General features: G+C 53.7%; 1 protein-coding gene across 1 annotated transcript in view; it reads right to left on the bottom strand.

Moving 5' to 3' along the window:
- Window positions 1-14,627, bottom strand: part of ZAN (zonadhesin) — a 73,253-nt gene that overhangs the window by 32,626 nt on the left and 26,000 nt on the right. Inside the window, exons 9-18 of the mRNA XM_081167481.1 lie at window positions 14,547-14,619; window positions 14,274-14,420; window positions 12,146-12,414; window positions 9,766-9,850; window positions 6,517-9,426; window positions 5,007-5,254; window positions 3,110-3,290; window positions 2,240-2,354; window positions 1,973-2,067; window positions 241-417 (exon numbers count right to left, since the gene is read on the bottom strand). Coding sequence (XP_081023607.1) covers window positions 241-417; window positions 1,973-2,067; window positions 2,240-2,354; window positions 3,110-3,290; window positions 5,007-5,254; window positions 6,517-9,426; window positions 9,766-9,850; window positions 12,146-12,414; window positions 14,274-14,420; window positions 14,547-14,619 — 4,300 coding nt within the window. The remainder of the gene's footprint in view (window positions 1-240; window positions 418-1,972; window positions 2,068-2,239; window positions 2,355-3,109; window positions 3,291-5,006; window positions 5,255-6,516; window positions 9,427-9,765; window positions 9,851-12,145; window positions 12,415-14,273; window positions 14,421-14,546; window positions 14,620-14,627) is intronic.

Genomic DNA, 14,627 nt, shown 5'->3' with positions numbered 1-14,627 from the left:
TTGGAATCGGTTTGATTCCCTCCCCCTCTTTCTTTTTCCTTTCTCCTCCTATGAAGAGATTGCTCCCTAATTGTTTTAATGTTGTATCTTCATCTTTTAAATTGCATTTTAATCAACTTGTTTTTATTATTCGTTGTTAGCCGCCCTGAGCCCGGTCTTGGCTGGGGAGGGCGGGGTGTAAATAAAAAATTATTATTAGTAGTAGTAGTAGTAGTAGTAGTAAATGAGAGAAATAATTACGACAGAAGCTGCTGTTCCTCCAGGCGATGGGAATTCCGGCTTGGGCACACCTATCGGCGTAGGACTGCAGGGCGAAGCAGAGAGAGCCCGTGTCCCCCCCGGTGCCGCAGAGATCGTACACGCAGTTCTGAAACGCCCCCTCGGGGGGAACCTTGTTGTGGCATGGGGCAAACGGACCTAGAGCGAGGAAGGAGAGTTAATGAGCAAAGATCCCACACCGGGGGGCAGGTGGGCTACTGTAAGGTCCCCAAGAGTCTGTGCTTCCCTCGCAGAGGACCCAGGAATCATGGTTGGAAGGGTACTCCAAAGGTCCTCTAGTCCAGCCCCCTGAAATGTGGGAATTGCACCTGGCAGATCCAAAATCCTCCAACAAAGAAGAGCCCTGCCATCTTTAGAGAGCACCTGTTTTTGATGCTGAACTTCTCTCCCCGTCAGAACGTCCTTCCTACAGTTTAGTCAAAATCTCCTTTCCTGCAATTTGGATCCATTAGTTCGGGTCCTACCCTCTGGAGCAGCAGAAAGCAAGCTTTCTCCATCTTCTGCCTCTCCTGATATGCCCCGCGGAGGACCTTAAGGTCCACAAATGACAACATTTTGGAGGTTTGACCCAACTGCGGGAAGCAGTGGAAGACAGGAGGGCCTGGCGTGCTCTGGTCCAGGGGGTCACAAAGAGGCGGACACGACTAAACAACAACAACAACAAGATCCCTAGATCTTTTTCACATGCACTGCTATCAAGCCCGGTGCCCCCACCCCATGTTTGTGCATCTAGTTATTCCAGCATAGCTGTAGAACCCCATTTGCCCCATTTCATTAGTTTTGGCTCGGTATTCCAATATTGAAATACCACCTGCAGCCAGGGAGGAATAAGAAATTTGATTTTTGTCTGCATGCTAATGAGGAAGCTGCCTAATTTGCGCTTTTGGAACAAATATTATGAACTGAAACGCAGCTGTTCCTCGAAATTTGAAATCCTCTGAATTTTGTGTTACTGTTCTTCAACCAAACAACACGTGTACCAAAAATAATAATCATATAATAACATTTTTTAAAAAATGCATTCGAGGGGGAAATGCTTGGAAAAATGTGTACATTGGTCAAAAATGCATGCAAAACATTATCTGTTAGTTAAAGGTAAAGGTAAAGGGACCCCTGACCATTAGGTCCAGTCGTGGCCGACTCTGGGGTTGCGGCGCTCATCTCGCTTTATTGGCCGAGGGAGCTGGCATACAGCTTCTGGGTCATGTGGCCAGCAGGACTAAGCCGCTTCTGGCGAACCAGAGCAGCGCACGGAAACGCCGTTTACCTTCCCGCCGGAACGGTACCTATTTATCTACTTGCACTTTGACATGCTTTTAGAACTGCTAGGTTGGCAGGAGCAGGGACCGAGCAACGGGAGCTCACCCCGTCGCGTAGATTCGAACCGCTGACCTTCTGATCAGCAAGCCCTAGGCTCAGTGGTTTAACCCACAGCACCACCCTCTTACCAAAAAGGAAAACGATAAGTTTAATATTCGTAACAACAGGAAGAAGTCACACTGAAATGCGGGCAAATTTTCAAGAGGATTAAACAAAAGCTGCTGAGGAGAGGCGAAGATTGCAAAACCAAGAAACACAGAGAACAGAAATTGACTTATCTGTCCATCTTTACCTGTAACCTCCCCAAAGAACCCCTCTTGAAAGTCCTGGCTCTCCTGTGGGAACGCTGCTAACCAGGGAACCCAAATCTCACCTTGAGGGTCTGTGAGGATCCCGCAACTCGTAGGTTTCTTCGCATCCTCCTCAATGTCCTTGTCACACTCTCCTGGGTCTCCTGAGTTGGTGCAGCTGTGAAATGGGCACATCAGAGGAGAGGGGGCATTGCAGAAGATCTATCTATTCTTACCCTCCCTTGTCAGCCGCCCCGCTCACACACCTTGTCTGTGGCCCGCTTTCCCCAGCCAGTTCCTAGAAATTAAAATGTGGCCCTGGATTTTAGTTTGGACTGTGGCGGACTCACCCTGGGTCCGTGGCGCCCGCAACCTGCCAGCTCTCGCCCAGCTTGTTCACATCATTTCCGGCCGAGGTGCCGTCGGGCATGAGACTGTCGTCAGAAGATTGTCCGTTGTAATTCCCTGGAAAAATAAAAATGCGCAGTGAGGGGCGCAAGGCGAATGGAAGAGAAGAGCTCCCTTCGAAGGGAACGTTTGCACCATGCGTTTAAAACACTATAATTGAGGTTGAATCCTGGCAAGACAGAAGTACTGTTTTGGGGGGACGGGGAGGGCAGGTGTGGGGGACTCCCTGGTCCTGAATGGGGCAACTGTGCCCCTGAAGGACCAGGTGCGCAGCCTGGGAGTCATTCTGGACTCACCGCTGTCCATGGAGGCACAGGTCAAATCTGTGCCCAGGGCAGCTGTCTGCCAGCTCCATCTGGTACACAGGATGAGACCCTCCCTGCCCGCAGACTGTCTGGCCAGAGTGGTGCATGTTCTAGTTATCTCCCGCTTGGACTACTGCCATGCGCTCTACGTGGGGCTACCTTTGCAGGTGACCCAGTAACTGCAACTAATCCAGAATGCGGCAGCTAGACTGGTGACTGGGAGCGGCCGCCAAGACCACATAACACCGGTCTTGAAAAATCTACACTGGCTCCCAGTACGTTTCCAAGCACAATTGAAAGTGTTGGTGCTGACCTTGAAAGCCCTAAGTGGCCTCGGTCCAGTATACTTGCAGGAGTGTCTCCACCATCATCGTTCAGAAAGAACGTTCCTCGCAAGAAAAGGGAACAGTTGACAGCTGTGATTGTGGAACCCCTTCCCTGAGCCCGCTCACATCTTGGGGGTCCGTTCCCCCCCCCCCAGCCGCCCACCCCATCCATTCTGCTCACCACAGAGGCCACAGAGCTGGCCAAAGTAGACCTCTGGGACGGAGACTTCCGCGTGGTGGTTCCCGTCGAAGCGCACCCAGAGGCCGAAGTCTGCCTGGACCAGGACAAAGGTGCCGCTCAGGCGCAGGGACACCCGTCCAGTGGCCAGGGACACTGGCAACGTAACACGCTGGCCGTCCACCTGCATTGGAGAGAGAGAGAGAGAGAGAGAGAGAGAGAGAGAGAGAGAGAGAGAGAGAGAGGCAGGCTGAGAGGAGGCATCGAAGTGGCAGTGGGGGTTAGGGTTAGGGTGAGAGCTGGACCATCAAGAAGGCTGATGGCCGAAGAATGGATGCTTTTGAATTCTGGTGCTGGAGGAGACTCTGGAGAGTCCCATGGACTGCAAGAAGATCCAACCTCTCCATTCTGAAGGAAATCAGCCCTGAGTGCTCCCTGGAAGGACAGATCCTGAAGCTGAGGCTCCAAGACTTTGGCCACCTCATGAGAAGAGAAGACTCCCTGGAAAAGACCCTGATGTTGGGAAAGATGGAGGGCACAAGGAGAAGGGGATGACGGAGGACGAGATGGTTGGACAGTGTTCTTGATGGGACCAGCATGAGTCTGACCAAACTGCGGGAGGCAGTGGAAGACAGGAGGGCCTGGCGTGCTCTGGTCCAGGGGGTCACGAAGAGGCGGACACCACTAAACGACTAAACAACAACAAAAACACTGCGGGTGGGGAGGTTCTCCAAAGGCGGCAGCAACGCTTCTCAACCCCGGTTGCTTGAAACCGCAGGAATCATAGAACTGTGGCCTTCGAAGGGGCCACTGGGGTCATCTAGTAGTCCAACCCCCCACCGTGCAGGAATCCTTTGCCCAATATGGTGCTTGAACCCAGGACCTGGAGATGAAGAGTCTCGTGCTCAGCCAGCTGAGCTGTCCCAGGGCTGAGAAGGGGAGAGCGGCTCTTGTGTTCAAATAATAATAATAATGTATTATTTATACCCCACCCATCTTGCTGGGCTTCCCCAGCCACTCTGGGCGGCTTCCAACCGAACATTAAAAACAATACATCGTCAAACATTAAAAACTTCCCTAAACAGGACCGCCTTCAGTTGTCTTTTGAAAGTAAAATAGATAGATAGATAGATAGATAGATAGATGACAGATAAACAACTACCTTACATTTAGAAGACATCTGAAGGCAGCCCTGTTCAGGGAAGTTTTCAATGTTTGTTGGAAGCCCAGCCAGATGGGCGGGGTACAAATAAATAATAATAATAATAATTATTATTATTATTATTATTATTATTATTATTATTATTATTATTATTATTATTATCATCATCATCATCATCATCATCATCATCATCATCATTATTATTATTATTATTATTATTATTATTATTATTACAACAATTTTATTATTTATACCCTGCCCATGGGTGGTTCCCAACAGAGGACTAAAAACAGAATAAAACTTCAAACATTAAAAACTTCCCTAAACAGGGCTGCTTTCAGATGCCTTCTAAAAGTCAGGTAGTTGTTTATTTCCTTGACATCTGCTGGGAGGACATTCCACAGGGCGGGTGCCACTACCGAGAAGGCCCTCTGCCTGGTTCCCTGTAGCTTTGCTTCTCGCAATGAGGGAACCGCCAGAAGGCCCTCGGAGCTGGACCTCAGTGTCCGGGCAGAACGATGGGGGTGGAGACGCTCCTTCAGGTCTACTGGGCCTTTGAGGCCGTTTAGGGCTTTCAAGTTCAGCACCAACACTTTGAATTGTGCTTGGAAACATACTGGGAGCCAATGCAGATCTCTCAGGACCGGTGTTATATGAATCCTGAAACTGGTTGCCCACTGTGGGCTGGATGGGACCCCTTTGGCCAGTGATGTTCCTAACGTGGCGGAGGGGACTCACCGTGACTCTGCGCCCCTTGAGCAGCCCGATCCGCGTCCCATAGACCTCCACGCTGACGGACTTGATGTACGAGACCTGCTTGTTGTTCCCTCGGTGCTCGTTGGTGGCCTCCACCCTGAAGCTGGGCAGCCCCGAGGTGGCGTTGCAGGGGGCAGACAGGAGGTAGGTGCAGGTGCCCATGAAGTCAAAGCGGCAACCGTCGTAGGTGGCGTAGTGGGGGTCTCCGGAGATGGTGCAGGTCTCCTGATCTGTGGGGCGGGAAGAGGAGGAATCGGGGCAGGTGGGCGAGGGGGTCTCGCCACCCCAGCGACACCCGCAAGCCTTGTGGGCAGGGCTGCCCGCATGCCAATCACCTGATGTCATCGCAGTGAGGCCAGGAGACAGCCTGGAAGGGGTTTCCCTTTGAAATCCATTTGCTTGCAGCTTGCAAGTGGGGCCAGCCCTACGTTACCTGTTTGCACCCACATCCCACAAGACAAAGGGGCAGCAGACCCCTGACCGCTAGGTCCAGTTGTGGCCGACTCTGGGGTTGCGGCGCTCATCTCGCTTTACTGGCCGAGGGAGCCGGCGTACAGCTTCCGGGTCATGTGGCCAGCATGACTAAGCCGCTTCTGGCGAATCAGAGCAGCGCACGGAAACGCCGTTTACCTTCCCGCCAGAGTGGTACCTATTTATCTACTTGCACTTTGACGCGCTTTCGAACTGCTAGGTTGGCAGGAGCAGGGACCGAGCAACGGGAGCTCACCCCGTCGCGGGGATTCGAACCGCTGACCTTCCGATTGGAAAGTCTTAGGCTCAGTGGTTTAGACCACAGCACCACCTGCGTCCCTTATTGGTCTGCCATAGTCGAAACAAATAAAACAATTCCTATATTTCCACATTTGGTTGCGTGTTTTGTGATTGCAAATCTCTTACATTGCTTAATTTATGAATATATCTTTAGCTGCCCTGAGTTTATTGGCTAGGAAGTAGGGTAGAAACAGTCCAAACAACTAAATGAATTAATTTCTTCTACGACACAGGAAATGTACCCCCCTGAATAAGCCCAGAGGCCCCATAATTATTATTCTCTAAAGAACCCAGGAGTCCTGGCTCACTCTCCCAATACTGCCTCCTCCTTTTGAAGCTACGTGTTGGAAGATTCAGGACAGGCAGAATAAAGTGTTTCGCGCAGCACAGAGTTGACCTGCGGAACTCCCTGCCACATGAGGCAGTGAAGGCCACAAACCTAGATGGCTTAAAAAGAGGATTTGATATTGATGGCTACTAGCCAGGGTGGCAAAGTTCTGCCACCACGTTCAGAGGCAGCTTCTGAACGCCAGTTGTGGGGTCTTGAGTTCAGATACGGCTTGTGGGGTTCGCTATGGGGCACCTGGCTGGCTAATTTGATCTCCCTTCTTTCCTGGGCAGCCCAGACCCCCTGGCTCCCCACCCCAAAGGCTGCTGCTGTACAGTATCTGTTTAGCCCCTTCCGCCCCCCTGCAGTTAGGGGCCCCCGAAAGGTATTCACCTGCAGGCGGCACAGGGGGTTTCGCCGTGGCTGTTGTAGTAGTGGAGGCCGAAGGGGTGGTTGTGGGGCTGGGCCCAGTGGTGGTTGTGGGGTTGGGTCCACTGGTGGTGGTTATGGGGCTGGGTCCACTGGTGGTTGTGGGGCTGGCGCCAGTGGTAGTTGTGGGGCTGGGTCCACTGGTGGTTGTGGGGCTGGGTCCACTGGTGGTGGTTATGGGGCTGGGTCCACTGGTGGTTGTGGGGTTGGGTCCACTGGTGGTGGTTATGGGGCTGGGTCCACTGGTGGTTGTGGGGCTGGGTCCACTGGTGGTGGTTATGGGGCTGGGTCCACTGGTGGTTGTGGGGCTGGGTCCCGTGGTGGTTGTGGGGCTGGGTCCACTGGTGGTTGTGGGGCTGGTCCCGTTGGTGGTTGTGGGGCTGGGTCCACTGGTGGTAGTTATGGGGCTGGGTCCAGTGGTGGTAGTTATGGGGCTGGCCCCAGTGGTGGTTGTGGGGCTGGCCCCAGTGGTGGTTGTGGGCCTGGCCCCAGTGGTAGTTGTGGGGCTGGGTCCACTGGTGGTAGTTATGGGGCTGGCCCCAGTGGTGGTTGTGGGGCTGGCCCCAGTGGTGGTTGTGGGGCTGGCCCCAGTGGTAGTTGTGGGGCTGGGTCCACTGGTGGTAGTTATGGGGCTGGCCCCAGTGGTGGTTGTAGGGCTGGGTCCAGTGGTGGTTGTGGGGCTGGGCCCACTGGTGGTTGTAGGGCTGGGTCCAGTGGTGGTTGTGGGGCTTGGTCCAATGGTGGTGGTTATGGGGCTGGGCTCAGTGGTGGTTATGGGGCTGGCCCCAGTGGTGGTTGTGGGGCTGGGTCCAGTGGTGGTTGTGGGGCTGGGTCCAGTGGTGGTAGTTATGGGGCTGGCCCCAGTGGTGGTTGTGGGGCTTGGTCCAATGGTGGTGGTTATGGGGCTGGGCTCAGTGGTGGTTGTGGGGCTGGGTCCAGTGGTGGTAGTTATGGGGCTGGCCGCAGTGGTGGTTGTGGGGCTGGGTCCAGTGGTGGTAGTTATGGGGCTGGCCCCAGTGGTGGTTGTGGGGCTGGGTCCAGTGGTGGTAGTTATGGGGCTGGCCCCAGTGGTGGTTGTGGGGCTGGGTCCAGTGGTGGTTGTGGGGCTGGGCCCACTGGTGGTTGTAGGGCTGGGTCCAGTGGTGGTTGTGGGGCTTGGTCCAATGGTGGTGGTTATGGGGCTGGGTTCAGTGGTGGTTATGGGGCTGGCCCCAGTGGTGGTTGTGGGCGTGGGTCCAGTGGTGGTTGTGGGGCTGGGTCCAGTGGTGGTAGTTATGGGGCTGGCCCCAGTGGTGGTTGTGGGGCTTTGTCCAATGGTGGTGGTTATGGGGCTGGGCTCAGTGGTGGTTGTGGGGCTGGGTCCAGTGGTGGTAGTTATGGGGCTGGCCCCAGTGGTGGTTGTGGGGCTGGGTCCAGTGGTGGTTGTGGGGCTGGGCCCACTGGTGGGTGTAGGGCTGGGTCCAGTGGTGGTTGTGGGGCTTGGTCCAATGGTGGTGGTTATGGGGCTGGGCTCAGTGGTGGTTATGGGGCTGGCCCCAGTGGTGGTTGTGGGGCTGGGTCCAGTGGTGGTTGTGGGGCTGGGTCCAGTGGTGGTAGTTATGGGGCTGGCCCCAGTGGTGGTTGTGGGGCTTGGTCCAATGGTGGTGGTTATGGGGCTGGGCTCAGTGGTGGTTGTGGGGCTGGGTCCAGTGGTGGTAGTTATGGGGCTGGCCCCAGTGGTGGTTGTGGGGCTGGGTCCAGTGGTGGTAGTTATGGGGCTGGCCCCAGTGGTGGTTGTGGGGCTGGGTCCAGTGGTGGTAGTTATGGGGCTGGCCCCAGTGGTGGTTGTGGGGCTTGGTCCATTGGTGGTGGTTATGGGGCTGGGCTCAGTGGTGGTTATGGGGCTGGCCCCAGTGGTGGTTGTGGGGCTGGGTCCAGTGGTGGTTGTGGGGCTGGGTCCACTGGTGGTTGTGGGGCTGGTCCCAGTAGTGGTTGTGGGGCTGGGCCCAGTGGTGGTTGTGGGGCTGGGTCCGCTGGTGGTTGTGGGGCTGGTCCCATTGGTGGTTGTGGGGCTGGTCCCATTGGTGGTTGTGGGGCTGGGCCCAGTGGTGGTTGTGGGGCTGGGTCCACTAGTGGTTGTGGGGCTGGGTCCGCTGGTTGTTGTGGGGCTGGTCCCGTTGGTGGTTGTGGGGCTGGGTCCACTGGTGGTTGTGGGGCTGGTCCCGTTGGTGGTTGTGGGGCTGGCCCCAGTGGTAGTTGTGGTGCTGGGCCCAGTGGTGGTTGTGGGGCTGGGTCCGCTGGTTGTTGTGGGGCTGGGTCCGCTGGTGGTTGTGGGGCTGGTCCCATTGGTGGTTGTGGGGCTGGGTCCAGTGGTGGTTGTGGGGCTTGGTCCACTGGTGGTGGTTATGGGGCTGGGCTCAGTGGTGGTTATGGGGCTGGGTCCAGTGGTGGTTGTGGGGCTGGGTCCACTGGTGGTTGTGGGGCTGGTCCCGTTGGTGGTTGTGGGGCTGGGTCCACTGGTGGTTGTGGGGCTGGTCCCGTTGGTGGTTGTGGGGCTGGCCCCAGTGGTAGTTGTGGGGCTAGGTCCACTGGTGGTTATGGGGCTGGGTCCACTGGTGGTTGTGGGGCTGGGTCCGCTGGTGGTTGTGGGGCTGGGCCCAGTGGTGGTTGTGGGGCTGGGTCCAATGGTGGTGGTTATGGGGCTGGCCCCGGTGGTGGTTGTGGGGCTGGTTCCACTGGTGGTGGTTATGGGGCTGGGCTCAGTGGTGGTTATGGGGCTGGTCCCACTGGTGGTGGTTGTGGGTCTGGCCCCGGAGGTTGTTATGGGTCCGGGTCTGCCTGTGGTGGTTGATGTGGCGGCTGTGGTGGTCGGTGGGGGAATTGTGGTCCCAGAGTCTGCAAGGAGGAGAAAAAACAGAGTCCCTAGTGAGTGGGGTATTTATGGGATTTTGGGGATACCTGAAGCTTCTCCCCCATATCCAATTTACAGTCTCCATTCCCACCTTCCTTTAAAGCGCAATGACCCCCCTTCAGCCCCGCCTTCCCCCAGGGAACCCTGGGAAGTGTAGTGTGCTAAGGATGCTGGGAGTTCCCCTCCCGGCGCTACAATTCCCAAAGCGCTTTAGCAATCCCTCTTTTTTCCTGGGGAATTCTGGCAAATACGGCTCTGCGGAAAGAGCAAGGGGGTTCTTGGGGGCGGCCGCTTGCCCACCCCATCGCCCCACGCGGCCTCACCTGTGCAGGCCCCCTTCTGTATGGAAATATTGTCCAGCGCCACGTCCATATAGGGGTTGCTTCCCCGGACCACCTCGAAAACGACCTGCGCCAAAGCAAAGGGGTCAGTCGAGGGCGAGGAGGCGGCTTTGCCTGCAGCCGACTCCCGCTCTTCCTCTCACCACCATGAGGACTAGCGTCCTGCTTTGCTTCAAGGAGAGGACCGTAGTTCGGCGGCAGAGCTTTGCGTAAAGAAGGGTCCCAGGTGGGCACCTCCTGGCCGGGCTGGGAGATGCCCATCTCTGAAACCCTGGAGATCTACTACTGCTGGTCAGTGGAGACCGTCCTGGCCAATCGGCTGGACGGGAGCAAGGTGAGATCACTTTGCCCCACCTGTGCCCTCTCGACAGCCGGGATCTGCGGAACTGGCACTGCCACAGGTGCCAAGCAACAGCCAGTCTGTGTCCGCAGGAAACCAATCTGCCCTTTGGAACTCCCTGCCTATTGATATCATGCAGGTGCCTTTGCGAGACTTTTTCAGCGCCTGCTGAAAACGTTTTTGTTTAGACAAACCTGCCCAGCTATCCAAGAACGCTGATGTGTTTTTTAGTTGTTGTAACAATAATAATAATAATAATAATAATTTATTATTTGTACCCCGCCCATCTGGCTTGGTTTCCCCAGCCACTCTGGGCGGCTTCCAACAAAGATGAAAAATACATTAAAATGTCACACATTGAAAACTTCCCTGAACAGGGCTGCCTTCAGATTATTATTATTATTGTTATTATTATTATTATTAGTAGTATTTATATACCACCCTATACCCGGAGGTTTCAGGGTGGTTCACAGAACAAAAGTTTATTGTTGGTTTAATGCTTTTTAATCTTTCAATCGCTCATACTAATAATTCCATGGCAGCATTATTAATATTCTGATTCTGATTCTGATTATTATTATTATTATTATTATCATTATCATTATCATCATCATATCATTATCATCTGTGCTTTTTTTTCTGGGGGTACGCATATCCCTAAACATTTTGTGAATCTTAAGTTTGGCCTCAGTGAGGGGCAGTAATTCAGTATGAGTAGGAAAATGACAGTACCCTTAACATTTTTTTTAGAAGAAAAAGCGCTATCATTATTATCAACGTCATTATTTTCTGGTATTACGTTCTATGATCTATTCATTGCGCAAACGTACATCATAAAACATTAACACATGAAGCATGACATGACTGACAAAAAAACGGGCCATGGCGGTAAATGCAAAACAGATTACTGTACGGTACCTAATAGTGAGCTGATTACAGTGAACCAGTTCAAAGGATTCTGCAGTAAATCAACTCGGAAAACGCAGAGCAAGCGAAATATTACTGCCTGCTTATCTGTGCCATATTGCAACATATGCTGTAGATATTTTTTATCCATGTGTCCTTTCATTTGCATATTTAATAAAATCACACCATACAGTATACAAATTGTCTTGTTCTTTCCCTTTCCCTTCCAACCTTCAATTTTTGTGTCAACTTTTCCATTACGTCTGTTTGCCTGACTATATCATACCGGTGATGGCTATTCATTAATTGCAAAGTTCTCCAAAATTCGGCTATACTCGTTATTAGCTGCTGTTATTAAATGTGTTATTAATTCCTTATTATTATGGTGCTGGTTTTGACCTTGAAAGCCCTTCACAGCCTAGGACCCTCATACCTACGGGACCGCCTCTCCCGGTCTGCCCCACGGAGAGCCTCAAGGCCCCATAAATAGCAACAACCTGGAGGTCCTGGGCTCTAAGAAAGTCAGATTAGCCTCAACCAGAGCCAGGGCCTTTTCAACACTGGCTCCGGTCTGGTGGAACTCTCTGCCTCATGAGACCAGGGCCCTGCGGGATCTGATTTCTTTCCGCAGGGCCTGTAAGACAGAGCTGTTCCGCCTGGCCTTTGGCTTGGAGTCAATTTGATCCCCTCCCTCCCTTTCTTTTTTCCTTTCCTTCTCCTCCTGCGAGGAGGCTACATTTTAATATTTTAATGTTTCAATATTTAAATGTTGTATTTTAACGTTGTTTTTAAGTTGTAATCATTCAACTTGTTTTTATTATTGCTTGTAAGCCACTCTGAGCCCGGCCTTGGCTGGGGAGGGCGGGGTATAAATAAAAATTATTATTATTATTATTATTATTATTATTATTATTATTATTATTATTTCTTAAGTTGTCTATATCTGCAATATATATCCGTTAAGTCAGGTCAAAGCTGGGTTTATATTCCTTTGGTTAAACCGCTTTGAGGTTTTGTTGTTTCCCAAGCAAGCGGTATATAAATCTTGCCAAACGAACTTTTTGAGTCCAGGTCCCTCTGCCTTTCCTCCTGGCTCTTTCCCCCCCTCCCACTCACCTTGCTGGGTTGGGGTCCCCCGTAGGGCACCGTCACAGACCCCAAGAGCCAGGCGGGGCTTTGGATCCCGGTCCTACTCCAGAGGAGGGTGCTGGGTCCCCACGGCCCGTGCGCCAGAACCCGGAGCTGGGTGTCGACTTCCACGATGCCGTGCATGTAGTAGTAGAATTCCACGCAGGCGTCGGTGTCCGTGCAGAAGCCCCGGCTGGACAGACGCGTGGCCTGGCCTGGCTTCGTGCAACCAGCTTCCACGTAGATGTAGTGGCCCTCTGGGGGAAGAGAAGGGGGGCAAGGGGGCAGCCCCCCCCCGCCCCAATCACTCTCTTGAGCATTGAGCCTGTTGCAGGAATTTATGCATAGGTTGGGGGGGGGGGTTGCCCCTCCAGCAGATAGCATGCACCTGCAGCCCACTACCAAAACCAGCACAATCACTTTTGTGATTTGTCCCCACAAAACACTTCATCACAGTTTCTTCCTGCCTATTCAAAGGGCCTTTGCTGCACAATACCAAATGTAAGAATTCACTGATCAGTGGATCTATATACTGGCTCACAGGGAAAACTTCAGAAATTCATATAGACAGGTGAGCTCAGCTACTCAGCAGCCCCTCTGCCTGAGTGATAATCCCTGGCCTCCTGATACCTGAATGCCAGACAGGTAGCCATTCCAGAAGTAACAAAAGGGCGCTATTAACTTGGCTGGGAAACAGGGAAATGTAAAGATCCTTTTTGTTACACTTGATGGGTGTTTGGTGGAGGGCAAGGGGAACCATGGGGCAGGGTCCAGGATGCTCAGATTACGGCCACCAGACCTCCCCTTTCATGATGTAACCGTGATGTAGTTGGGGGGGTGTAACATGGGGATGAGCAGCTAATAAAAGTTTGGGGGGCTCTTTTGTAGGGGCTTCCATCTTGTTCCACCTGGTGACTTCAATCAAGACCAAGCCGACTGGCTGCTGTTTTGCTCTGGTATTCCTGGCTGGGCTCCTTGTTTTTTGTCCAAGGGAGCCCTCAGATTTCTCCGTTAACAAGCCCAGGGGCAAAACCCACATCCGCCAAGTCGTATAGGGGAGCTGGGCTTGTTCATCCTTGAGAAGAGGAGACCGAGAGGGGATAGGACACCCGCCTTTAAATATCTGAAAAGGGTATCACATGGAAGATGGAGAGAGCTTGTTCCCCGGCTAAACTTTCTGACGGTAAGAGCTGTTTGGCAGTGGGATTTAAGCAGAGGTTGGATGGCCACCTGTCAGGAATTATTTAGTTGCAATTCCTGCATTGCTGGGCGTTGGACTAGATGACTCTCATGGGTCCCTTCCAACTCTACAATTCTATGATTCTATGTGCCAACTGGGACAAGCTGGTGGGGAGAGAATAATAATAATGGGGAGAGAAGCCTGAAGTCCCTTGAACCCTGACGTGTGTAATGGCCTGGGACTGGGGCTCGGACTCAGAGGCAGAGGAGTCTCAGTCCGCACCAGATCTTTTACCCCAGGCAGCATCTGAACCAGGTCTGGGGCCTGATTCTGAAGAGTCCCAGTCTGCACAGGTTCCCCTGCAACAAACCCCAGCTGGGCCGAGTCAGGGGCCTGATCCTGCCCTGGCTCCAGATGCAGGGATTCCCTCGTTGCCTCCAACTGGGCCATCACTTACAGCTGCTCCACTACCGGTTTGGTCAGGGGAGCCTGAGGCGGCCTCTGGGTCTAGTAACCCACGAACATCTCCGAGTTGCAGAGACTGAGGTCTGAGAGAAGGAGAGACCTGAGTACTTGCAGGAGGAGTGCTCGCTTTCAGGCAAAACAGGGAAGTGAGTCAGATCAGGACCGGCCCCGACAGAGATAAATCAGGACAGTTACCCCGACAGAGGTAAAAGGCTGCTGGACCCCACCTCAGGTTGCGGGAGCAATGTTGCTGTTTGCCGGAACCTGCCTGTGATCCTGTGCCTGACCTCGCCTGGTTTCCTGCCTCGTGTCCTGTCGGACTGACTCCTCGTGGAACCCTTGGATTCGGGACCGGACCTGGACCGCGTTGCTCGGGTTACCCCCGGGCCCAGCACAGCGTGGCTTCTATGTGGGGCATGTGATGAGGCTTTCCTGAGCCCAGCCCACCCCTCGCCCTCCTTGGCTCCTTACTGCCGTCGGGATAGTCGCCTGGAGGCCCCGTCTCTTCTGTCGGCGTGTGCCCCTTTGCCCACGTCCAGTTCGCCTCGTTGTTGTTGGGCTGCAGCCAGCCGCAGAACGGGTCCGCTGCGTCGTTGAAGTTGCACTCGGCAAAAGTCTCTGAGGGCGAGGAGCACGTGGGGTGAGCGACCCCCAGTTCGCCTCTTCCGCCTGCCCGCCCAACTCTCTCACCCTCCCCACATCCGCCTCCCCTCCTTGCCTAGAGATGACCGGGGCGGATTTTACCTTCGCAGGGCAAGATCCTCACGCTGTCCACTGCGACGCCAGGCTTCCCTGCGTAGGTGCCTTCGATGATGAACTAGGAGA

The sequence above is a fragment of the Podarcis bocagei genome (assembly GCF_964188305.1).
Source record: "Podarcis bocagei genome assembly, chromosome: 13".
Classification (NCBI taxonomy): Eukaryota; Metazoa; Chordata; class Lepidosauria; order Squamata; family Lacertidae; genus Podarcis; species Podarcis bocagei.
This window is presented reverse-complemented; position numbering and strand designations above follow the sequence as displayed.